At 35.0% G+C, this 25,638-nt stretch overlaps 1 protein-coding gene across 8 annotated transcripts in view; it reads left to right on the forward strand.

Moving 5' to 3' along the window:
• The window catches only part of SCEL (sciellin), a 68,792-nt gene that overhangs the window by 41,401 nt on the left and 1,753 nt on the right, over window positions 1-25,638 (forward strand). For 6 of the 8 annotated variants that reach the window (XM_059466689.1, XM_059466690.1, XM_059466692.1 and 3 more), the window contains 9 exons: window positions 418-450; window positions 1,725-1,796; window positions 13,107-13,166; window positions 14,817-14,873; window positions 15,890-15,949; window positions 17,428-17,517; window positions 20,888-20,962; window positions 22,234-22,342; window positions 24,649-24,751. In XM_059466689.1, the coding sequence (XP_059322672.1) occupies window positions 418-450; window positions 1,725-1,796; window positions 13,107-13,166; window positions 14,817-14,873; window positions 15,890-15,949; window positions 17,428-17,517; window positions 20,888-20,962; window positions 22,234-22,342; window positions 24,649-24,751 (659 nt within the window). The remainder of the gene's footprint in view (window positions 1-417; window positions 451-1,724; window positions 1,797-13,106; window positions 13,167-14,816; window positions 14,874-15,889; window positions 15,950-17,427; window positions 17,518-20,887; window positions 20,963-22,233; window positions 22,343-24,648; window positions 24,752-25,638) is intronic. The other 2 variants (XM_059466693.1, XM_059466696.1) reach the window with 1 other exon arrangement.

Below are 25,638 nucleotides of genomic sequence, written 5' to 3' on the forward strand. Positions count from 1 at the left end.
ATAAACTTCCAGAGTTCTTTGCCTCAGTTTCAGCTGATTAAACACACTTTACAGAACACTTGGAAGAAATTGCAGTTGGAGCTACGACTATAAGCAGCTCACTGTATTTGAGTTTTATGGTTGTGGATTATGTGTTGAAAACAAAATACTATTAATCAAAGTGATTTATTGGAGAATGTTAATTGAAGAATGATTGTCTTAGTGATATAAAGAATATGGCTTGAATTTAGTATTATGTTTCTTAAGTTAAACATATCCTCTACATTTAAAAAAAATTATGTTGGAAGGAAGGGAAAGTAAAAGTAATTGCTGTTGCTTGAAATCTTGAATCTTAGAAATATACTAATCTTGCAAAGTGCTTCAGTACTAGCATTTGGCTACTTGGTTTCTGAAATGCTTACTCTTTTCTTTCTCTAGAACCGCTTCAGAAAATTCAGAGGCTCCAACAACGTATGTCTTACTTTGCTTCTTAGAAGGTTTAGAAATTTAACACGCTCCTTTGCATAAACCTCAATTCTATTTTACACTTATTTTAATACAAACACTGTATAATTTACCTGGGAGGGCTTCTCTGTAGCTGACATTGCAGAACTGCATGAAGAAGACTTCCTTCCCTGCAGAAATGCAATTATTTGCATATAGCTTAAAATATTTCACTGGATATTTATTCAAATTGAAAAGAACATAAAACTGCATAAAACATTAAAAACTGCTTTGCAGTTTTAGTTCCACAGTCATATATGTTGCTAATGCAAATACTCTTTTATATAGAACTGCTGCTCTAAAGTCAGTGAAAGAGTGTGAGCTATGCAAAGAAAAAGAAACTGTTAAAGTGTGTAAGCAATGTGAATAAACAGAAAGTTAATGCAAGAAGCTCTGCACATGCAAAGGCTTGTAATAGAAGGCATTAAGATGTATTGATGCAAAGTACTCTAAACTTTAGTATCTGCAAAGATTGCTCTAATTTTAGAAAATAAATTTATTAAATTAATTCATTCATTAAATGTCCATTTAACATGGTCTAAATTAAGAAAATATTACTTAACCAGCCTGCAATTTCATGACTTATAATTAAGACAGCTATGCAACTTGTCATGGTTTAGTTGCCATACTAATAGAAAAACACTCTAAAGAAGCAGGGTAACCCTCATTAACTCTATCTGCCACCTTCTCCTTTTCTTATAATTACTTATAATTTTAGTATCCCTGTAGTGACCAATTTGATTGGTCACATAAAGAAAAATAGGAAAGTGTAAATGTTTATTTATTTAGCTTTTTAAAAATTGGTACTTTTCTAGTTAAATAAAAGTTTTGTCTCTACTAAATAACATATATTAGGAAGGAGGTTTTTTGAGTTTTTTTACTACTAAAATAATTTTTGAACAGTAAAGGAAACTCCACTTTATTACTAGATCCATATTAGCCAAATAACTAGTCCAGGGATATTCGTTTTTCAAAAGGCTCAGTGGATGTGGTAATCTAGTGAACTAAAGCATTACATTTATTTTTTAATAAATGTATAAGTCTTTATACACATATTATATATAGATAAAAAAATTATATTTAACAAAAAAAACAGAAAAAATTTCTCAAAGACAATGTGAACTCCTTGTAGTTATACCTGAAAGAAGGTGTAGTATCTACAATGATAAATCATTTAAGTGATACAATATTTTCAAATGTCTTCTTGTGCCTTAAATATGTTTTCACCATTCCTGTTGCAGGGCTGCCCCTTCATCAGAACAGGTGATCCCTCAGAAATCAGGGACTGATGTGGACAATCAAGCTACAGCAAGGTAACAGAAACAGGATAATCAAACCAGTGTTTTCATAAGCATTGGTTATTGGGATATTAAGTGCTCAGTTTGCTTTACTTCTATATTTGATACCTTGTTTGGACATAATGTGTGATTAATGCAACATTTAAACAGTCCTAACCATTGGCCTGGAAGTCCAAACTCTGAATTCCCTCTCATTGACTTGCTAGGTTATAGCTGTTTAATTTTTTAATCTTCCAGTCTGTCCAGCCTGCATCCTAAAAAGCAGCATGTTTCTTCAGTTGCTGTAAATGTTTGGAAACAGAAAAATCAGGGTAGTATGGATTATACAGTGTATTTTCTTTGCATTTCAGACATTATGAGAGGGGTAGTAACTATACTTTACTATGTATCTAAAAATACCCCAACTTGTGCACTGTGGTGTAAGCATTTTGAATAGTGAAAACCCAATATATACCCTTTAGAGTGACAAAATTAGCATGTCTCAACAGATGGCCTTGTTTCTGAGGGATAAGTTAGATGCCATATCAACTAATCCTTGAAAGTCTGCAGAATACCATAAAAATTGTTGGTGGAAAAGACACTGGGGCTTTTGGGGTTTTTTTAAACATTTTTAAACTAGAATTTCAGGAAATTGTAAGGTCCTGTACTGATAGAGATGTTACATTTTTCAAAGCAATCAGTAATAACTGCCCCATCCCTGGAAGTGTTACAGGCCAGGCTGGATGGGGCTCTAAGCAACCTGGTCTAGTGGAAGATGCCCCTGTCCAAGGGAAGGGAATTGGAATGGGATGTTTCTTAAAGTTCCTTCCAACTCAAAGACATTCTATGATTCTATGATTCTATAAACATGCAAAAAATTTTACTCTGTGACCCTGATCAGAGTAAAATGCCTGAACATGCAATTATAAAATGAATTAAATTAGAAAGAGATTTCTAGATATGCACTGAGAATTACAATACCTCATTTGCAGTTTTTATGTGGAAATATTAAATGGTGCAAACATTAAAATTAATTTAAATTAGTTAATTTTATTTAATTTGATTCATAAAGCTCAGTTTTATGAGATCTGAAGCTAGTCTTTACTATTTTGAATCCTGTTCCCCTTCCCCAAAGTCCTAAAAATGTAAAACCAGTACAAAATGACTAAAAAAGCATCCCAAAGATGTCTGACAGTGTAATCCATAGGAAAAGAGGGAAAAAAAGGGCAATGTTTCTGTGAAACATTTTCCTGTCAACAAACGTGGAGGATCTTAGAGAATTAAATATGACTAGTATTAAGTAGGGAAGTCACAGCCATTCTTCACTGCTAAGGGCTTGTTAGGGTCTGACTTAATCCTCACCCTCAATCAGTTCACATTAATCATCCCCTGGTTGCTCTCATTACCATACCAAGCTCTGTATTCCTGCCCCTTCATTGGTGAAGAGCTGGAGGAATATTTCACTGGTCTACAAGTTTCTATGGCAACACTGCACTGCTATTTGTGTCAGTATATAAACTGTAAGTAGTCTGTAATCTTAGTGGGCAAAATTCAGCCCTCTCTACTGCTGCTATAATTCCTTTACATTTGGCTGGTGCTTCAGATGTCATCCATCTGCTGCTGATGGGTTAGCTTCCCAAAACTACAGATTTTTGTTACATTTTTGTTAGACAAAAATTGCATTAATCAGCTGCCAGTAAAAGTTACCCTTTTTTAAAGATGTCACATAAATACTACATTTTTAGCAAAAATGGTTGTGTCACACAGGGCAAGTAAACAGTTACATGAAGAGTATATATAGTAATATAAATGTGTATTAGAATACTGTTTTAATTTACATCCTTTAGTTACCTATAGTTTTACTTGGAATAGAAGGATTTTCAGGTCATGATTTTAACACCAGACTTAATTGATTAATTGTCTATCATTCAGGATTTGGATAGGGATGTTAAAGGAATGAGGAATTAATTTCAATATAAAATAACTGGAAAATGGCAATTGGCTTTCTAACAAACTGTTCAGTGATACAAGGAAAATCTTTCAGAAGGGATTTACCTGAAAAGGATGTCAGATACTCTCTTCTGGCTAAAATTGCAAAAAGAAAAAAGCAATTAATGCATTAAGGACAACACTTAGACCTGGCATCCATCTTTAAACACAGAGAGTGTGTGTGTGTATAGTGTGTGTGTGTATATATATATATATATATATATATATATATATATATATATATATATATATATATATACACACATCTCACATCTGAAGGCATGGATTTATGGACCTTCACCTGTTGGATATGATTAAGAGAATGGGCATCTCATGACTAGTTAGGGCATCTACAGATACTTTAGGCAGCAAAAGTAGGCTAGGATGCAGAAGAGGTGGAGATTACTGCCTAAAAATTGTGCACATTTCAGAGCATAACAGGTCAAATCAGGTCTCTTGGTATCTCACAAATGCAGCAGGAGATGAGAACTGGATATATACAGAGACATTTTTCTGATTTCCTCAATGGGCCTATTATTCGTGGCTTATCAAGTTCTTTTTGTGCTTTTTTCCACATCAGTGAAGATGCAAGATTCTCACTCTGCCTTTTTCCTTTCCATAACTGTAGTAACCATTAAATGCATGTGTTTAAAATTGGCATTTTTTAAAACAATGTTCTCTAGAAAATCATGTTAAACCACTTCAAACATTGAGGGTGTTTAACACAGCTTTAGTTAGTCTTTCAATAATGATGACAGTTAGGATACAAAAATATCTGTGTTTCTATAAAAAGGCTTTTATAATGGTGTTCACATGTATTGAACTACACATAGTTACAGAAAGTAATGGTGTGTAGCACAGTGAGGCACATTTACCAGGGCATACAAAATATTACCACCCAATAATGCAGAATAATCAAGAGGTTGCATTTCCATAAGTTCATAAACTGTAGAACTAATTGATTTATCCTTTATTTTTCATGGATATATCAGAATTAATTCATGTTGGACATACCTTAGGAAAAGCTTTGAGGTGATAGTAACAGGGGCTATACAAGAGATAAGAGAGAGATCTCACTCAGCTCTTAAAGCATCTGTAGTGAGATTGTCTGCTAGCAGGGAAAGATTATTAGTCTGTGGGGACAAAGGGCATATTGCAGAAACCTTTACAAAAGATGTCTTTTTGGTATGGCAGCTACAGAAGTTGTCTTGAAGCAAATAGTTCAGCTGTTTATTTTTAAGTATGTGGGTGAGAGAGGCAATTTCTAGGGAAGAGAAACAAGGGACAAGAATAAATTTTTCTAGCATAATTAAGAGAATCCTATGTTTGTGCTCCTGTACAAGTTTTTTTCCCTAGTGTACAGGATAACTCACTATTATTACTCCTCTCAGGTAGCAGAAAATTCAGACAATGCTGTAAATCTTTGTGTACTATGCTCCTTCTTAATGATATTCCTGTTTGACCCAAGATGCGTTCTCAGTTATCATTGCAATAGATTGTGAAAGAAGAACACATTAATTACCTGTGCTTATACTAACTCCTCTAATAAGGACTAACATTGCTGTGTCTATCAACACCGGGGAACTTGTAAAAGCAGAAAAAAAATAAGTTGCAGGGGTTCTATTAAAAAAAAATTAGTGACTCGTTATTGACTTGAAATTTTCCAAACCAATGGAATTAAAACCATGATGTCAGGTCTCCTAAACAAACATTTATTGACAAAACCTTTCTTACTCTAGAGCTGTGTAAAGCACAAAATTGAAAGAACGTAGCAATGCATTTTGAGACATTGGCTAATTATGTGCTATCATTAAATTGCCATCCCTGGGAGAGTTCAAGGCCAGGTTGGATGGAGCTCTGAGCAACCTGGTCTAGTGAAATGTGTCCCTGCCCATGGCATGGGCGTTGGAGCTGGATGATCTTTTAGCTCCAACCCAAACCATTCTATGAGTCTGTAAGATATGCAATTCCAAAGAGCCATGAGAAATGTTCAAAGGACTTATCTTAGGTTGGACTAAAGTTTAGATCGCCAAAATTTAAAGGCATGGCTCCTACATGAGTAATTCCTGTATGAATTTTCCTTTGGGATGTCTTTTATTTGCTTTGAATTTTTAGCTAGACCATGTAGAGACCTCTAAAATGTTCTGGAGGTCACCTGTGCCCCTCAGAAGTTGTTGGAAGCAAGGATACTGAAACAGAACTCAGATAAGCACACCCATAATTCACTAGCTTGCTTTTGCTACAATGACAATTGTTTCTTTATGGTAAAGTGAAGTTGCTTTGCACTTTCTAAATTGTTTGATAATACAAGTCAATATAGTAATTTTTTAAAATTTATTTTAGCAGAAGGGCCTTCCAAGTGACAGGGTCCTTTTTTCTCTCAATTCTGATAGATTTGGCATTCACTGTAACACTGGTTTGCAGTTTTTCTGCATGTTGATACAAATGATTCACTGTTGCACAGCTTCTGTGAAGAGATCCAAGCCCCTTATTCCTAAAGGAAATTTTAATACAGTGTTTACAGGGTGATACATATCCTTCCAGAAAAACAGAGTAACTTGTCTTTTCCCAGTGATCTTTCCCAGTCTATCTCCTATAAAACATTCCGATCAACAGCTTCTTCCTCTGTATTTAACTCCAAATTCCTCTGGGCTAAGCATTACACTTGTTTTGGCACATTATAAATTGGTTTTCACAGTTGACTGCAGTCATCTTCTGTGCCCTAACTCTCAGCTGTTATTGATGAAAGGTCTGAGCGAGGGCTCCTGGCACTGATTAGTGAGCATAGCAATGTGAAAGGAAATGTACCCTGCTCCAGGATAAATGCCAATCTTCTCTGAAAAAGTTCCTTTATTCATCCTCAGTTATCCTTGACAAAAGCTGATGGACAGGGATTTACAGGGACAGTAAAGCAGCCATAACAGAGGATCAAAATTCAGCTGGGCCCATGATGCTAAACTTTACCCAGTAAAATGGCTGACTTGTTTAATATACTCGAGACCAATTCTTTTATTTCAGCATTGGAAGGCCCTCTTGGCAATTGGTTGTTTTTTCTTCTCCTATGCTGATATGACCAATTCAAAAATATCCTTACAGTTTTAGCCAGACTTTCTTATCGTGTTCTTTTCATATTCCATCATGTCAGAAGAAGAAGCTGTTGACCAGAATGCTTTGTAGGTCAACAGGGAGATCACTGAAGAAGGGACATCAGATGCACCTTGTTTGGTATCACATTTAAGCGTATTATATATATCTTATTATATCATATATTAGAAATAGGGAATCATCTTGGTAGTTTTTATAATTCTGTTCAGGGCTTTTAATCAAAAAAACAGATGCAGATCTATTAAAAATACGGTAGATGATTCCTTTAATAAAGCTGCCTCTTGATTGCTCATGATTATGTCGATGATGACAGAGTGACTAAATTCAAAACCTCACTGAGTATCCCTGGATTTCACATCAAGTGCCTCAACCAGTCTGAACTAGGCGTGGTCCTTTAGTTTTCTATTCCATAAAATAACAAAGTATTGGTGCTATTGGTGCTTGGATATTATGTCAACTGTTGGAGTAGCTGCAAAGATGGATGGATGATAAAATTCTAGGCAATAGGGAAAGAATGCCTTCAAGAATTAGGGAACATTTGGAACTAGATAGAGGCTCAGGACTTTTACAGGTTAGGGAAGTATTCACTAAATAATGAGAGAGTTGTGGGATCATACTCTGCTTCCTGAACGTTGAGGTTCAAGAGTTTAGCTGGGGTCTGTTTAAAATTTTGTTTTTCACTCCCACATGTCTAGGATCAACTTCAATTTCACCTCAGCATTGCCTTCAGAATTTTAAATGCAAATATTAAAAATATTTTCATTGCTTTCACTAAAGAATAACATCACTAAATCTTTTTTGTAGGTGTGATTCATGTTTCCTAATTGAAGCTTTATCTCTATGTTTTCAATATTAAAAAAACCCCAAGAAATCAGAAAGAACTAGATGTGCTTGAATGTGTGGATCAGATTAATTTTTGGGGTTTTTTTGATGGTAATCTGACTTGTCACCAGATACACCAGAATTTCAAAACTACTATCTGAAATAAGTGAGATTCACAAGAACAGACCACAGAGCAGAACCGAAAAGTATTATGTTATTGCTCTATCTCAAGTGAACGGAGTTAGAAATCAAAGGCAGACTGAAAAGCAAAGCAAAATGTAGACAATTCAATTTCTCTAACTTTTTGATACAGACCATAAAAGGAAAAAAATCACTCTTTGTGATTACATATTACATTAATTTTTCTGCTTTTAAAGATTGCTTTCAGAAGATGTCCATAGATCTTTCATACATTTAATCAAGGAAGGCATTAATACAATCAGGTAATGCAAACCACACTTGTTCCATAAAGAAGGAACATTTTGATATTGATATAGGATCAGAGATATTAAGCTTTTGGAATTTAGCTGACTTCTATAGAATTTGTCACACAAGCCTTATATAATTTCCCTTTCTGCTTGTGTCTGAGGGGCATAGGGATCCAAGATAAGGCAAAACAGGAGCAATACATTTTGCTGACTAAACAGCAACACATTTTGCATGCAGCCTGCCTTGACAGCTTTTTTAAAACCTACTTATACTCTTTGCTACTCTTTTATTCTGCTGGACTGTCTTCATTAGTTGTCAGATTTCTAATCCTATTTTACACAGGCAGCTAGAGGCAAAATAGCAGAGAGCAGCAGCAAATTTCATGGCTAACAAGTCTATAGCATAAGGCCCACAGCAGCACAGCTGCACATGAGCTTTTCTATCATTCAGGGTGGGGCTTTCTTTGGATTCACAGTGCTATTTTGTGCATTTTTTCTGCAAAGATGTTGTTAAAGACAAAATAGGCTTTTTTTTTTTAATGAGGTGGTCACTTACAAACAGAAAAGTAAATGAATCAAGAGAATTGTCTTCCATACTTTAACAATAATGACAAGCATACCTAGGTCTTAATCCAAATCTTAATGTTTCTATTTTATAATAAATTAATTTGTTTTCTTCAGTACTTGAGAGCCTTTTGTACAATATGCAATACAAAATCTTCTGTAGCGCCATTCTAAGTACTTTTATGTAGAATGCAAAAATGCATATTAGCTGTCCTGAGTTAGGTGCTCCTAAAAACTTCCAGCCATATCCTGAGTCTTGATTAAAATATTTCATCCTATTAAATTTGTCAGCAAACTATATATTCTCCTCCTGGCAGGCTGTCTGACCTACCTCATTCTCATCCATTTCAAAAATAGTCACCCTAGGCAGAATGTTCACAGGGATTTAATGGCTGTCTCAGAAAATGCTATACTTCGAGGTGGCATCCTTTGGAATGACCTATGAAAAATGTCAACATCTATTCCAAGTCACCTACTGTACTAGAAATATATTCCCCCTAGTTTGTCTAAACTGCTTTGTATAGAAGTTTTATGCTGCTGTTTTCCATCATCACCTATGTTTTAAAAAGTTGTTGACAAATGTAAGAAGCGTGAATTCAGTTCAGCCAGCCTTGGACACAATAATAGTTCATTTTTTCAAGTGAAAATTAAATTATACTTGCAACTGGAAATCCTTTTCCACAGGATCCTTTCACTGCATCTGATACTCTGATATTCAAGGTGCTTTTTAAATGTATGAATATAGTTTAGTCTTTTTCTAATTTAATAGTTGTCCTCTCTTTTAGAGGTATTAAAAAAGATGTAAGTTATGTTGCTGATTTTTAACACACTAATAACTCTCAAACGAAAATTTACCTGAAATGCTGTTTAAGCTCTGTAATGCAGATCTACTCTAACTTTCAATGTAAGGCTGAATTATGTTCTAATATCAACACTGGTTGATAGTACTGTGTGCTAATGCTACAGCAAACATAGCTTTCTGAACAAAGAGAGATGTAAAAAGTCAGCAAAAGTATGCCCTGAGCACAATCAGATAAATTCTGAGTCATGCCCCATGTCCTACAGCTTGTTCTACCTTACATTTTGTCCTTTTTGTCAATAACAGCTCTTTAATTTCAGTTGCTAATAACCTGAACTAACCTGAACCAGTAGCTTGCAGTTGTGTATCCCATGACTTCTGCTTTGCACCAAGCCAGCCATCTCAAGGCAAAGAACTTGCAGGACATCAGTCCTGGATACTTGCTGCAGTCATGTCAAGGTGTTTCCTGGGGCTGAAAGTTTGAGAACTGTACAGTAAATTACTATCTTCCAAGGCTCTCTTTTATAGAAGTTCTCTTTCATAGGAGCCATAATGTGTAGCTGAACAGGTCAGTCTGCTTGTATTTTTGTGCTGCAATCTGCAGCAGCAACTGTTTCTGTTCACTTATTAGGACCCTTCACTGTTGTTGCTCTATGAATCAGGCTGTAGATAACAAGGAGTGCACGTGTAGCCTCATCTAGATAGCAAGTAAAATCTTCCTTGCAAGCCAGTCAGTGCACTTTTGGGATACCCAAAGCACTGACAAGAACAGAATAATGTGAGAGGAAGTAACAAAATGCTGTCAGCGACAAAGTCAGGATGATTTAAAGATTACAGAAGGGAACTAACTCATCTATCCTTCAAGTTGCACCAAGGATTAATGTGGGCTAGTACATGCAGGAATAAATCTTAAATTATTGGAAATTTCTTTCCCCACTTATTTCCAGTAGGCCAAGTTTGAACTATTTTAGATAACTGTCATTCTTTTTTTGAAAGCTCTGTGCAAAGTGAACAGAGCAATTTAAGGTAAAGAAATGTGAAGTTATGTGGGAAGAGCGTTAAAATACATGTGAAAACTTTAAACAAACATGTCTTAGAGCCAGAATCTTTCCTGCTCATTTCAAAGGAATTTCTTGCACCCCTTTTGACAGAAAGCTACTACCTAGAAGAACAAATATAGAGGTGATACAACTTCCCAGTGCTCTAAAATATATTTCTATAGCATTATTCATGCAATTATGTAGTATTTGATACAATATTACTGACATATTTTAACATTTTTTACAAAGATTAACACAGAAAGTTCTAGTATTTGGACCTTGTGTGAGCATATTTTATCCGCATCGTATTGGAATATTTTTATAGGAAGGCTTCTTCAATTAAGGTATCTAATTCTGAAAGAAGAGCCCACAGGAGTTATTAAAATTATTACATTGAAAACCATACAAAATTGAATAGAATATTTTACATCCACAACATGAGTAACAATTCCAAACATATCTGTATTAGTGAGCAAAATCTCATTGGAAGCACATTGGGATTTGGTTCTGCAAATGCTTACATGCTTTTGACAATCAGACATGGGAGGATGCAGACACAGTGGCCTGCAGGGCACAGCTTTGCTACTGTCACAGTTTTTCCATTGCTCCATGCTGGGAAAGGCAGCAGAAGTCAGCAGAAAGGGTACTGATAACTGTGCTGAGTAAACTGCACATAATCCTGTGATTGCAAGCAGAATGTGAACAGGAGCCTCAAATCTGCTTCCTGTGTTTTGGGTCAATATACAATACTGAGGCTGGCTTATATGTGCAGGTTGCAGAGACCATAAAGATCATAACTGAGATTGCTGCAACTTCAAAACTTCAATAGACTTTAGAGAAGACTTGAAGTGAATATTTAAAATACCTCTAAGAACAGAAAGACATGGAGGATGCAAGAGACAAGAATAATAACACATACTTACTCAAGCCAGATATATGCACAGCTGGGTTTGGCTTTTTCTCTTTTTTTTTTTTTTTCAATAAAAGTTGCAAAAATGTAAGTTAAGTAACTATCTGGGCTCTTATTTACTCTTACTATAATTTTAGTGTTGCTACCTTCACATAGTGAGGAAGCAATTTGCCATCCAGTTCAGCAAGGAAAGGATATTTTTGGATAATTGCAAGGCTTCAGCTTCTGAAGGAATACTCTGAAAAGTGTTAAGTCAGTGATAATATAAAAATATTTTCCACAAGTATATAGTTTATTAATGACTAGTATGGAATTCTAGCTAAATGGCAGTTGACTCTATTTGCACTGAACTGTTTAATTCCTAAAAAAATGGAGATCTTGATAATCTTATCAAAGGCAGCCCCAAATCTCACCAATATGACCGAGAAGAAACCTGAAATGGCTACTTTTATGTTCCATGGAGATGTTGTTTCATGACAGAACAGGTCAGAATGAAAAGTCAGTAAACAAACATATGAAAGGAACATTGTTGACTGCCAGGTTATATAACAGGTTCTATAGGACGTCATATCATTAAAGGCATCATTCTTTCCCCATTCCTTTCTTTTGAGGAGTAAAATTATAATTTTTTTGTAGTGAGCTAATGTTATAGACGGTAGCTTTTTAGGTAAAGCTGCTGGAAAATTTTCAAGTAGAGGAGTTTACCTTTTGAAAATGCATTTTCACAGAAATGAAGTACTTGACAGAAATGTTAACACTAGTGCAATACTTTGAAGGAAAATAAAGGTACTCAAAGCAACAGTCCATGTTTTGCCATGATACTTCTAAAAGTTTAATTCAAAAAATATAAAATACATTAATTTACATTTCTATTTTTAATATTGTCATGGTTTGACACTGGCACAATGCCAGTGCCCCCATGAAAATACATTTTCCCTATAACTATTTTCAAATAGTTTTGTTGCATTAATATATTTTTAATATTAGTATATTGGAAAAGGGAAAATAACCGACAAGATGGAATTCAAGGAAGATTTTTTTTGTCCTTACATCAGATATTAATGATAAATGACATTCTATCCCTGTGTGGAAGGGTAAGAATCAGTGGGTGTACCCAGATCTCAGCACCCCTCAGTTTATATATGACATTTCTTGTGAGAAGGGAGAGTTTACTTGGGAAGGAGCTGGTCAAGATAGCCTACCAAACAGACAAAAGAACTTGTTTGGTTTTTTTTTTTATTTAGACAGAAAGACTTAGTCCATAATCACTTTTTAGGTAAGATATGATTCACACACATATCAGGAGTACTTGGTTTATTGTGCTACTTGGTAAAGATATTTTCTTGTATCATAGCATGTTTGAGGTCAGACACTCTTTGAAGTTGTCCACAATGCATGTTCAGCAGGAAATATCATTTGGACAATAGCACTAGATATAGCCTTTTGTTTCCAAAACATAAAGTGGTCTTTTTATTCCGGGAAGAGTATGTGCTTAATGTGCATACGGTGGGCATATTGCTGTATCTATGAATACCTTTGAATTACTAAAATGACTGTCATCAGTTAATTTTTTTCTTTCATAAAGAATGTGTCAATTATAACATTTTTTAAAATGAGTATTTAATTTGACTAATTGACAACTGGCTATACTAACTGTGTTTTGATCTGGGTTTTGTTCTGTCTCTAAAGGAACCAAGACCTCAATAACCTCAGCAAAGCGATTCCAAGTTCTTCCGCAAGTGACAAAGAGTAAGTGTTCAAAGTTCCTCAGGCCCTACTTTTCTAAGGCAGTGAGTAGTTTGCAACTATGAGAATGTCAGGAAAGGTAATGTTGCTAACCTGTAAATTGTTTATAGATTAATAAGTAGCATTCCTTATACAGAAAGATGAATATAGTAATCTGGATTAATTCACTGGCATGTGCATAGTCAGCAGAACAAGTACTACCTAAGGCAAGCTTTCATGCATGCCTCACATGTTTCCACAATTGAACCATCACTGAAATATTTTGATATGGTTAGAGAAGAGGCAGTAAGCAAAATTTGTAGAACTCATGGATGGTAAGTGTTGCCCAGCAAGGTGCAACAATGCATTTCAATCAGCAAGGGAAGTGATCCATAGAGAACAGCTTGAACTTTCTTTTTTGAACAGTGTGTCAGTTCAACGGGTTTCAAGCCGATTTTCTGGAGGTCTGCAAGCAGCCCTTCAGCACAGAGAAAGAGAAGAACTGGTGGAGTACTGTGCTAGTGAGAGCACTGTAATATTTGTCTCATTGAGCACTGATACTCTACAAATAATTTCAAGAACCATGTTCTAAACAGTAAGAGCAGACAAATGTTGCTAACCTGTGATCATCTATTTTATGGTAGACAATCTTACATTTATGCACACATAGGCATATATACATTAGATATGTATAGAGTTTAGTATTAAATGTATATATATATACATTTAATACTAAACTCCAAGTTGGGTATCTTTTTTAAAAAACCTGTTAATTTATAGAGAATTTATTAGGATAGAGTCCAAGGCTTTGAGATACTACTGAATTTTAGTAGTATCCAAAGTGTTAAGCCTATCATGAATTGAAGAGACCAAATGAGGAGTTTCACAGAGCTAACTTGGCCTTCTGTTTTGCTCTCTCCTTCTACCCAAAGAGAACCATGGGGTTTTTCTTACAGTATTTTCATAAGTCATTCCATTCCTGAATTCATGGAACCATTTTAAAATAGTAAAGAAAACAGAAAAAAAACCCTAGCCTCTAATTTAATTACATTTAGAAATCAAAGAAAAGGTTTCCTTATGCGTAAAATATGCAAGTGTTCAGATACTAAATTTTCAATATAAATACAGACATGATCAGTGCTTTAATTGTTAACCATGATGACACACAGAGGTAACTTCTTGTCATTCCAGGAGTGAAATTTTGGACATGTGGCCATATATTTAGGTTTTATCTTCAGAAGCTGAAGTTTCTTAGTTTAAATAAAAATTTATTTTTGCAAATAAATGATGTAAACATGGATTAAGCTGCTTGGAATCTGTAAATTAATTATAAATTCTTTGAAACTTCATGTTTCTTCTTCACTGTCTTCACTGGCATAAAACAATCTTAAACTATGGAATTAATACAATTTAAAAAAACATTTTTATTTTCTTGGATGTACTAGATAATAATTTTTATAAATAAATAAATAGTACAGAACTTTACCTTGCTAGGGGAAAATTACAAACATATTTTTTGAAGAACACTCATTTTTGCAAAATTTTAATATAAAATTAACTAAAAGTTTACTTTTTTTCTTTTAAATGTGTGCATATATATTTCTTTCTTTTATGACACTTTATCCCTTCCTAGATAGAGGGAATATCTTAACAGTTCTATTTTTTTTTTTTCAGAGGAAAAAACCTTTCAGATTTGACTGAAAAAAATACTGCTGATCAGAAAAATAAGAGGTAAGCCTGTCATAATCTGCCTCTTATATACTTATAAAATAGTTATGGTGGATTGGATATTGGTATTAATAGGTTCTGTTCAGCAAACACAATTAGATTTTTATTTGTTTTCAAATGAGGACAACTGTGACCTTTTTTCAAACTTTAACTATTTGTCAATGGGTAATATTTTTACTATAGAGCATTTAATATCTGATATGAAAGTAAAATTATATTTTATATACCTGACATATGCTAATACATGAAATTTTTTATATTAAATCAGCTTTTTCAGAGCCAGTGATTGGTGAGTTACTGGTATAAATGTGACCACATGGACCTAGAGATTGTACACAAGCCTAGATAACAGCAGCTGGAAGAGAGATTTGGACTGGATATGATAACAAAGCAAGGGACACGCTTTCATAGCCATTTCCAAAGCTCATGGTACTGATGCATGAACTGAATGAAAGTCAGTTACCACGTGAAAGTGACAGAGCCGCAGTCAGTTTGGAAGATGTAGGCAGGACCTTCACTGGTAGGGTGGCACCATGATGTGACACAGTGGCCATGAGCTGAAACATGAGACATTCTGACTGGCTGTGTGGACAGCTGTCCAGCACTGGAGCAGCTTGCTTGGAGAGGTAGCCATCTGTGCCATCTCTCTCCTTGCAGGTTTTCAAGACCCAACTAGACAAATACTGGAGCAGCCTGGTCTGGCCTCAGTGCTGTCCCTGCTTTGAGCAGAAGGTTGGAACAAAGAGGTCCTGAAGTCCCTGACTTAAAACCTGAATTATCCTACAATACTATGATGGACTTGACATTTCTGAGCCATTTGTAATTCTTTTGCAGTGTCACATTGGAAAGAAACTGGAAAGTATTGAAGCCTGAACAGATAACTTACTTATAGTCAGGAGTCTTACCTGGGAAATGCATACAGTTTTTTTTTCTTCTTTAACATAAGTAATTTAGTCCATTTAATATATTTAGATTAAAGAAAATACTTATATTAATTCTGAGGTCTTTCTCACTTTCAGAGATGAGTACCTTGGGGATCACACTGAAGTAAAGTCTGCTGATGGCCAAAGTAAAAAGTGGTGAGAATCAATGCATAATTCCTTCTAATGTTTAATGATCAAATATCAAGACTTGTAGCTGTTTAGTGGAACCAGAAAATATGAATTACTATTACAGACAGTAATTTGCCCAGTGTAAGATATCTGTATTATTTCTAAATGTGCCTGATTAATCAAATATAACAGTAAAGCTGCATGTATTTTGATAAGCAATGAGTCAAACATGTAATCTCTCATGGAGAATGAAAATTACTAGCGACAAGATCATCCTAAGTATTTTGTGCTTATCTAAGTGTTCTGTGAATTCAGCTGCTAGCATCTCAAGCAAATATAAGAAAATACATTCCTAGTATAAAACCTTTACTGCTACTAGACTTCATTATTTGCAAAATCTAGGATCCATTTTGACAATTAAAGTGAGATCAGTACTATGTTTGTAGGTACAATTCTGATGGTGTCTTTTTTGAGTCTTCAATTTAGAAGTATATCCACATGAAGAGAGAGAATGTAGTTATCTGTATAGATAGGCAGTTCTTATATTTTTAATAGAAAATATTTTTATCCCAGTTCCACTGGACGGTCTGACCAGGGAAGCATGTACTGAGCATCTCCAGTGAATGAGTTTCCCTTTCAGTCCTGGCAGGGGCCTGCCCCATCAGGAGTTGGGCACAAAGGAGGTGCTGCTTCCTGCAGCCCCGCTCTGCATACAAAGCACCACGAGCACTGAGGGAGGGTCGCTCAGCAGAGCCTCTGTCCTTGGCAGGCTCACTGAAATAATCAAGCTGCAGCCCACACACCCAGAGTTAAGGCAGATAATGAGCACGTTGTTCCAGAATATAACTTCTGGCAGAACCAAACAAGAGCAGCCTTTGTCTGAGCTGCTTTGTAAAACATCAGAAACATTATTAGTACTTATTCCTGATATCCCATAATTTGTATGACAAGGTCTATTTTTTATGTTTGTTTGCCTGTCATGTTTTGTGGCAGGGAAAACTGCAGGAGGAGGTTTCTCTTGCTTCAATCATAGTCCTGCTTTTTAAAATTAGTCTACGTATCTACGTTTATTTGGTCATTTCTAATTAAAACATAACAGTAGTACATCCAAAAAAGAAAATTTTGAACTAAAAGCCTAAGAATACAACATTATGGAATATGGACAAGAAAATGTGGGATGCTATCAACAACTGAGAATTATTGCACAGCTGAAAACCCCAGTGGGCACTTTGAGGAAACTAGAGTTCAATTAAAGTTAGATGAAGTTTCCTATATGAATATATATGAATATATCAGCATAAAGGAGGACTAAAAATTGTAGATCAGTCACTGTATTATTTTTCACCAGCAATGATTTGACCAAAATAAGCTAAATTTATTTTACTTGCTTTTTCTAGTCCAAACTTCTGCATTAATGACTGTAAGTGTAAATTAAAACTGTGTAGCTGAAGAAGATTTCTAAAAATTGTTTATTTTCTTGTTGTGTGGTTTCTTTTTTATTTTAGGATAATTGAGAAAGCATATGAAAATCCTCCAAGGGCTCAAAATAATCTCCCAGAAATAAAGTACTCCAGTGACAATGAAAGAAAGACCAGGTACTGTGGAAAGTTAATTGGGTACTGTAATGGCTAAAGTGCCATTTCTTGAAAATTATTCAGAAAAAGGTTTTTTCATAAATAATTCATAAAAAGCAGGAAATTCTATGAATTCTTAGAAGGCTCTCATTGGTCTCTGGAATCATGGCAGCCCCACTCCAAATCTGCTTCCAGGATCCCAGGCACAGAAGGTCACAAATCCTAACTCAAGTGCACAGAGTGAGGAGAACAAGACACACCCTATGTAGCTCTAGAGAGAGAGCTGAAACATAAAATTTACGAGGGCAGCTAAGCCAGAATTCTTATCTAATCAATAGAGGAAAGGCATTTCTTGAATGCTCTTATTTCTTATGAACTTCTTATGAACTTACCTGTTCCCTTAAAGTGCCCTTTTAACTTCCCACACCTATATGGGATGAATCTGAACCCACAGAGCATCAACCCAACCCAATGCCACTGACACTGTGGCATGGGATTCTGACTTTCTGACCAAGAACAAACTATTTTAAGAAAAAAATTCTCTTGCAGTATTCATGCTCTAGCTGGATTCTGCCTCTACAAACCCACATATTGCAAACCTGACTGGAAAATGTGACGTAGGGATATTTAATAGAACTAACTGTATACCATGTCTATTGGTATCAGGAAATAATTGAAATAAAAGGAAATGTTATCTCGTTCGTCACGGTCAAAATTATTTTCACAAAATATGACAACAAAAAGTATAATATATATAGCTCTTGAGTGAAAGACCTTTTTGGATTAAGAGAACCTCTCTTCAGCATCAATCTACCCATCTATATGGATTAATTATTTATGTAGGAAGGATTGTTTAAAGACATAACCTAGAGGTTTGTATTGCTGTATAATAGTTGCAAACTGCCAGAGCCAGGGTTGATGACTCAGCAGGGAGAGGAGAAATCTATTGAGTCTTGCTGACAGGGAAAGTAAAAGGTCACAGTCTGATACTTAATAGGAATTATGGTCAATGTCCCCATCCTTAACCTTATGCACACCTGATCCTTGCTGTAGATATGAATGGGCACAGGATCTTTAATCCTTCATATTCTTACATCTGCAGTTGGAATACAGTTGAAATCTGTGTATTCTGAAAATTCTGCATGACCTTGAAGGACAGACCCATAAATTGGCTGAGAATAAAAGCAAAGGCAAACAGCCTACAATTTAAGATTAAAAATTAATATTCAATGGAAAAATTAATTAGCATTTTTCAGAATTTTGTGCACATAATGGCTTTGAGTTTTAATATTCTGATTATCTTTGAAAGTTAAAATAGAGATCAGTAATAGAAGAACGACAGGGCAAAGAATGTGCTGCAATATGCAATGTTACCTTACACTTGATAGACTTTATAACCTCTACCTGAACCTCTAATCCCATTTTAATTCATGAAAACTTATTAAATGAATGGTCTTTGTAGGTTATTCTTTCAGGTTTTATGCAATAGGTTCTACAGAGTATTTTTGTTGAGTAGTTTGCTGTATGAACAAGTCACACCATAGCAAGTAAAGGAGCGACTGATATGAACTGAAAGAAAGGACGTGATCACACGCACAATTCTCAGGCTGCACTGGGACTCAGTTTTCACTTGGTGTCTCATCAAGCTGTCAGACTATGCATTTATTTAAATGTTCTGAGTTTCCTTACACTTTCAGTTGACAAGGTTAGAAACTGATGCTTTGAAAATATTTTTGCTGTAACTTCAGTGTTTTTTGTTTTACAAACTCCAGTTGAGGTTTCCTACCTAAGCTGTGATTATATATCTTTTTTGTGTATTTCAACCATGACAGAGTTAGTAAAATCCAAGGGTTGCTCTTCTCTACACTAGGACACTTGATTTCCTGTAAGATAATGTTACTTTCAGGCATGCAGCATGTAAATACCCATATTATGTCGAGTGTCCAATGCACAGTACTCACTTTCCCCAAGATTCCACAGTTAAATACAAGTGGAATGGAAGATTTGGGAAAAAATAAGCTTAACAACAAAAATAACAAACAAAGACTCATACTTTACAGGAACAAATAAATCATATTCCTTTGCCACTTTTCACTGTAGCAAGAAACTTTAGGCAACTGCACTATCAACATGTTGCACCCTGTGACATGTGTTGTGCACATTCTTGGTCAAGAGAATTTCTCAGTCAGAGAAACCCTTTCAAAAGGTGATCACTTAACTTTAGTTTGCATTCCTACTTAGTAAGCTTACTTTCATCTCGCCGGAAATGTAAATGGAGGTCTAGGTGTTCATGTGAGGAGATAATTCCTCTGTGGTGAGCAAACCCAGGTTTCTTACATTCTGATTAAATAACAAGCCCATTGTTATTTCTATGTTATATTCTATGAAATATAAATAAAACATTTATCATTTCAGCTTATCAGTAACTGCAATTTAAATACATTTCTGGTGCTGCACAGAAATCAAATAAGATATATGTACTTTACAAAATACAGGTATGTAGAAAAGAGTATCTGAGCTTCGTAACACCTTACACACACGTTATCAATCTGTTGTATTTCCTGGAAAAAAAAAATCAACATTTGGTAAATACACATGATTATAAACAATTGCTCCTAATGTTGCAGAGCATTAGTCAGGAGTGATATGAGACATGTAATAATTACTATATGCCTTAAGAATTTTTGGAGAATAGGATAAATAAATCAATTCAGATATCTTCAAAACACATATAGCAAGATAACTTCTTCAACTGTCACATACATGTTCATCCCTTCCATGGAAAAAAACTGACATTTAAGTAACTTGGAAATGGGAGTGTTAAAAATGGAAGATTTTATTCCCTGATAATTAAATTCAGTATATTCCTTTCTACTCTGATATAAGGAACAATACAGTTATTGTAGTGAACACAAATCATACACTGAAAAGCCTGTATTACAAAGACTCTCACTCTAATTCTATGGACATATTGTAATTTTGTTTGTCTGTTTGACAGCTCTTCGAGGACAAGTGAAAGAAGAAGAGGAAAATGAAAAAAATGTAGTCTGTCACCATTTTCTGATGTATCATTTAGGCTGAGATATCAGCACAGGAAACCCAGTACTGTTATGTAAACTTTGCTCAATGGGCTCATGGATTTAATTTTGAAGAATCATTCAAAAATAGAACACAGTCTAAGGACACTATATTACATATATTACTAATTCACACTTTTTATTTGATATATTATTCTTGATTGTTGTAAAAAAAACAGAAAAAGAATTCATCATCAAGTATGTTTTTTACAAGGCATTTTGTCTTGTTTATTTTGCATATTATCATCAATGTAGTGAAGCCTTTAAAAAATGTAGTCCTGTTTAGTGATAGCTATGTACTCTTTGCTTCACAGCAAATCATCACTTGGTGGCTATGAAAAAAATATAACTGGAAATACCATCAAAACTGTTTATTCTACTTCTGATCGGTAAGTACACATTAATAACATCGTAGAGTAGCAAAGGACACAGACATTTACATAAGCATTCAAGTTTTCAGACAAAAGAGAGCCCTGGAAGTCACCATCATGAGACAGCTTTTCATACAAAGCTCTCTTTCAGTGAAATCTTGCCATCAAATCATTACCACAGCTCAGCAGCCTAATATTATGTTAGGCTTGTCACAGCTGACATTTGAAAATATCTATAGAAACAAGAGCCAATGCCTTAAGTGACAGAGTTGGCTTTGTGATTCTGTAGGTTTCTATCTCAGGCAGCCACTTACTCTGCAAAATTTCCTTCCTTTGTGAGAATGGTAATGATCAAATTTATGTACAAGCATGGAGGAATAGGTTCACGTGACAGTGCTGTTGAAAACTATCTTTTCACACCAGTAAGTAAGTATTTCCCAAATATAAGCAGGATATTTGCTCAAACTGTAATAACTTACCTCATGGGGAAAAAGAAGTTAAAAGTGCCCACAATTTTCAATTCCATTTGGACAGCTCTACTACCTAGAAATACCTAATCAGAAAAACTTGTATCCGTTCCAACATAAGGATAAGGAACTCTGGGGATGATTACATATTAGTACAGCAGTTTGTCACTGACAGCCAAGGAGCAAGAGCCATTGATTTAGTAATGCTAAAACAACACCAACAGTTGTATCTAGACAAAGTACAGAGTGATGTCACAAAGGAGTGCAGCAAGAGCTGAGAAAATTATTTTAAATGTTATTGTCATGAATACCCTGTAGGCTGTTCATACATTAATTTGCTGTAATTTCCAAGAAGGTATGAGTTCTGTCTGCAGTGCAGAAAGTCAAAAATGTTTTCAGGCACCTCTGCATCACAGAGAATTCCGTGAACCAGACTGATCAAATTATGGCACTTTGAATTCAACTACCAGTTTACTTTTGAGATTAAAACATTAAAATTATTCCCCTCCACCTTATCCCTGTTTAGTATACACATTCCCAAACATTCAGCAACTTAATTCAGTTTACCAGAGAAGACCATTCTGTCTACCAAGGTATTTTTGTTACTTGACAATTATGCTCAGCAATTTGCCCATCACAGGAGTACATGTATAACACCTGTCAACAGGAATGGAGAGAATACACAAATGACATTTTCCCATTATGGCCATTGTACAGTATACAAATGTCTTTCCCACACAGTGTGCTAACCTTATCAATTTTCTGCTTGAGATTTCAATGGCAGCTCTTTTTCTGACAGCTGATGTTATATTATATACACAGGAGTATAATTGGAAAAGATATATGTACATACTGCAGGAAGCCCTTGGGCGTAGATGCCAAAATGATCTTAGATGCCTTGCAAATTCACTGTCATTCGACTTGCTTCAAGGTAAGAAGATTTCGCCTGCTATCAAGAAATGAAATTTGATTGTAATACCTGCATTATAGTACGCATACAATAAGAGATTATTTAGGCCTTAGGCCTTCTCCACCTGTGAGGATAAGAAGTCTTGAGACTGGAGGAGATGATTAACATAGGAAATACTAATCTCTCTGTTTGCCTCTCTTCTCTACACAATCCCTTCCTTTTTCTTTCTATCTCCCTCTCTCCTTCTCCCTCTACTCTCCTCACTTGCAACCATCAGTAAGATAAAGGATGCAGCTGAATGTATTCTTAAAGTCCTACACATTTATAAGCCTTCACTTCAAATCTGATACAGTGAATTATATCAACTTACCTTTTCTTCATGTTGTAAAATTTTATTCAGTTGTTATGAAGTTTTTTAGTTGCTCTTGATTGACATCTAAAACGATCTTAATTATTAAAAAGTAGGTAATTTTTTCTTATTTCCATTAAGAATGAAAGCACAGAAGAAATTTCTCTTTTGTTTGTAATTCCAAATCCTAGGCCTCAGCCTAAAATTCACTCTTAAACTTTTCTCAGGGTATGCCTGGCAGTGCTCAGTCCCATAGTCTATTTTCTTTCTGCTTCATTTGTCTTATTTCTGCTTGCATCTACACACAGAGTTTGTTGTTCTAACAAACAATACTCAGCAAAGTCACTGCATTAGCACAGCTCATATTTCTGCCCAGTCCTGCACAGCTTTTCCTTCTGCTTCTGACAGCAGTCCCTATTTACTACAGGAAAAGTAACACAAATCAGAATACAGCAGTAAGGTTACATTTCACATGTATGAAGCTTCATACATGTGAAAGCTTTTTGTTAACTGTGGACATTTTGAGCTCTCTGAGCACCAGAAAGGCATTTTCTTCCATGGGAACTACTACGTAATATGTCCTCAATACTGTTATTGCAAGTAAATATAAGTTCTGGTCTGCTTCCACTCCTTTTAGACAGATCAACCCACATAAAGAAGAATGGGCTTTTCATTTGGAGTATTTATATGTTGGTAGTGGCTATAATATCTGTTAAATACTTATGTTTATTTTTTAAACTATTTTCTTTTGTTACCTGTTATCAAATAGGGACCTGTCTGTCCAGGAATATTCAGCTTAATTTTTATATAACTACAAACTTATGAAAGCATTGGCAAAAAAAATTTAACAATTGATGTAGGTCTGTGGTTCATGCTTGTAGGTATATATTTAGCTAAGTAGTGCAATTTCTTATAATTTATATTCATTTAGTTCCTAACAAATACCCTGTATCCATTAGAGATTTGCACATAGCTGTCAGCAGTACACCATCTTTATTTCCTTGTAAAGGTATATACCAAATGCCCATTAATTAAATAACCCAAATTTTAGATTTTTTTCCTCTGTGTAAAAATTCTAACCAATATTGGTGATCAGAGCTTTGAACACATGTCCACCCTTTTACTGATTTAAACAAAGAAACATAAAATCAGTGAAGACAGCAGATTGTTTTAACAGCACCTTAATACTAATGCTGATTTTCACTTATCAGTGGATAAAATATGCAAAGAACCCAGAATTTACTATTCTTTCATCGGATTTAAATAAATAAATAAAGTTATCTGGGTATCATGATCCTAGTTTCTGTATCAAATTACCATGCTTCTTGATCCACTGTAGGCTTTACCTGTGATCTTGGTAAGTCAGCCTCTGTGTGTATGTGTGCATTTTCATATGTGAAACATGGGAAATGTTTCACTTCTCTATCTCAAAAAATTAACTTTTTTGAGATGTTTGTGAAAGCAGTGTCCAGATACTGCAAGAATGGGAAACATAGTTAACCGTTAAGATAAAGTGTCATAAGATATTTTGAAATAAGCAGATCTAGATTCTTTAAGATCTACTCTGAGTTAGATGATTATGTGTGATCATTCTCCCTTTATTCAGTGAAGAAGGAAAAGAATCTCAAAATGGTGATTCATCTTATTGCAGGATAAACACCTAAGCTAAGACAGAGAAAGTAAAAGTACCCTGGGGAAATGTCTGGAGGAGGGACAGGGTTGTTGAGTGTAATGAGTACCTAGGCAACCAGTTGAGACAATGGTATCTGATTTTTAGATATCTAAAAGTGACATACTCAGATATCTAACTTCTTGTTTTCTAAAACTACTCTTTCAGAGTTCATTTTTATATTGCAGTACTAATAACTCCTATTCTAGTCTGGGGTTGTTTGTTTTCTTAAGGAAAGCATGCTGGGTAAGAGTATTAGAGAAATGTTTCATTTTAATTTTTCTTCATTCTTTGACTTGTGTGTTGAAGTGTGAAGTATGTAAGAGACCTCTGGAAGATCTAAAAGCAGGAGACAGCATTTGGATTTACAAACAAACTGTGCACTGTGAGCCTTGTTATTCCAAAGTTAAAGGTAAGGCACAAGATGTATAATACTGAAGATGGGAAAAACCATTTAGTGAACTTCATTCAAAAGACTTCAATTTATGACAACACAGCTGTTGCTTTTGACCATCGGTGTGTACTTAAACCTTTCCAAAGCATCTACTTCAGTAAGTTTGGGTGCTTAGGATGATATCCAACCCCAGGTTCTAGACACAATTATTCTGTATCTGTGAGGGAGATCTTGGTCTCATTGCAAGGTCATCTCTTCAAGTCTCTCTGTAGAGTTGTACCTGTCAATAGAGACCCCTAGAGGGAAGCAACGGCATCTTGCCCTGGAAGTGAGAACAAATTACAAGGCCATCTGAGAATCAGATTGTTCTACTGAAACAAGCCAGGGTGCAGAGGTATTTTCACCTAGTGGAGTAATTGTGATGAGAGAAGATACAAAATCTATAAAATCATAATGAAGATATTACATGTGATTATGATTCTTACCTTTGTGAGGAGCAAAGTGAGTAAAAAAATGTGCAAGGCAGGGACAAATAAATGTTTTGTTTTATTAATTTTTCTAGAAGTTGCTAGATTTTAAGTCTTCTCTCTTCATGGCAATTATTATTTCACAATACTATAAGTCAGCACCTCTGTACCAAATTAATAAACAGAAATGTAGATGAAATACTCTGACAAGCTGGTTTTCAACTATGTAATTCTGAGATAACATGATGTTAACTAAAATTATATTAAAAACTTGTTTTCTTAGAATGCTTTTGTTAACTCATTGCAAAATCTGATGGGAATGGGGAATTTTGCAACTAATCAGATCAGAAAATTAATAAAGCATACTAACAGTTATAAAACTGTATAAAGACATAGCAAGGATCTCTATATTAAACACAATAAATTGGCATGTCCTAT

The sequence above is a fragment of the Ammospiza nelsoni genome, chromosome 2, assembly GCF_027579445.1.
Source record: "Ammospiza nelsoni isolate bAmmNel1 chromosome 2, bAmmNel1.pri, whole genome shotgun sequence".
Lineage (NCBI taxonomy): Eukaryota > Metazoa > Chordata > Aves > Passeriformes > Passerellidae > Ammospiza > Ammospiza nelsoni.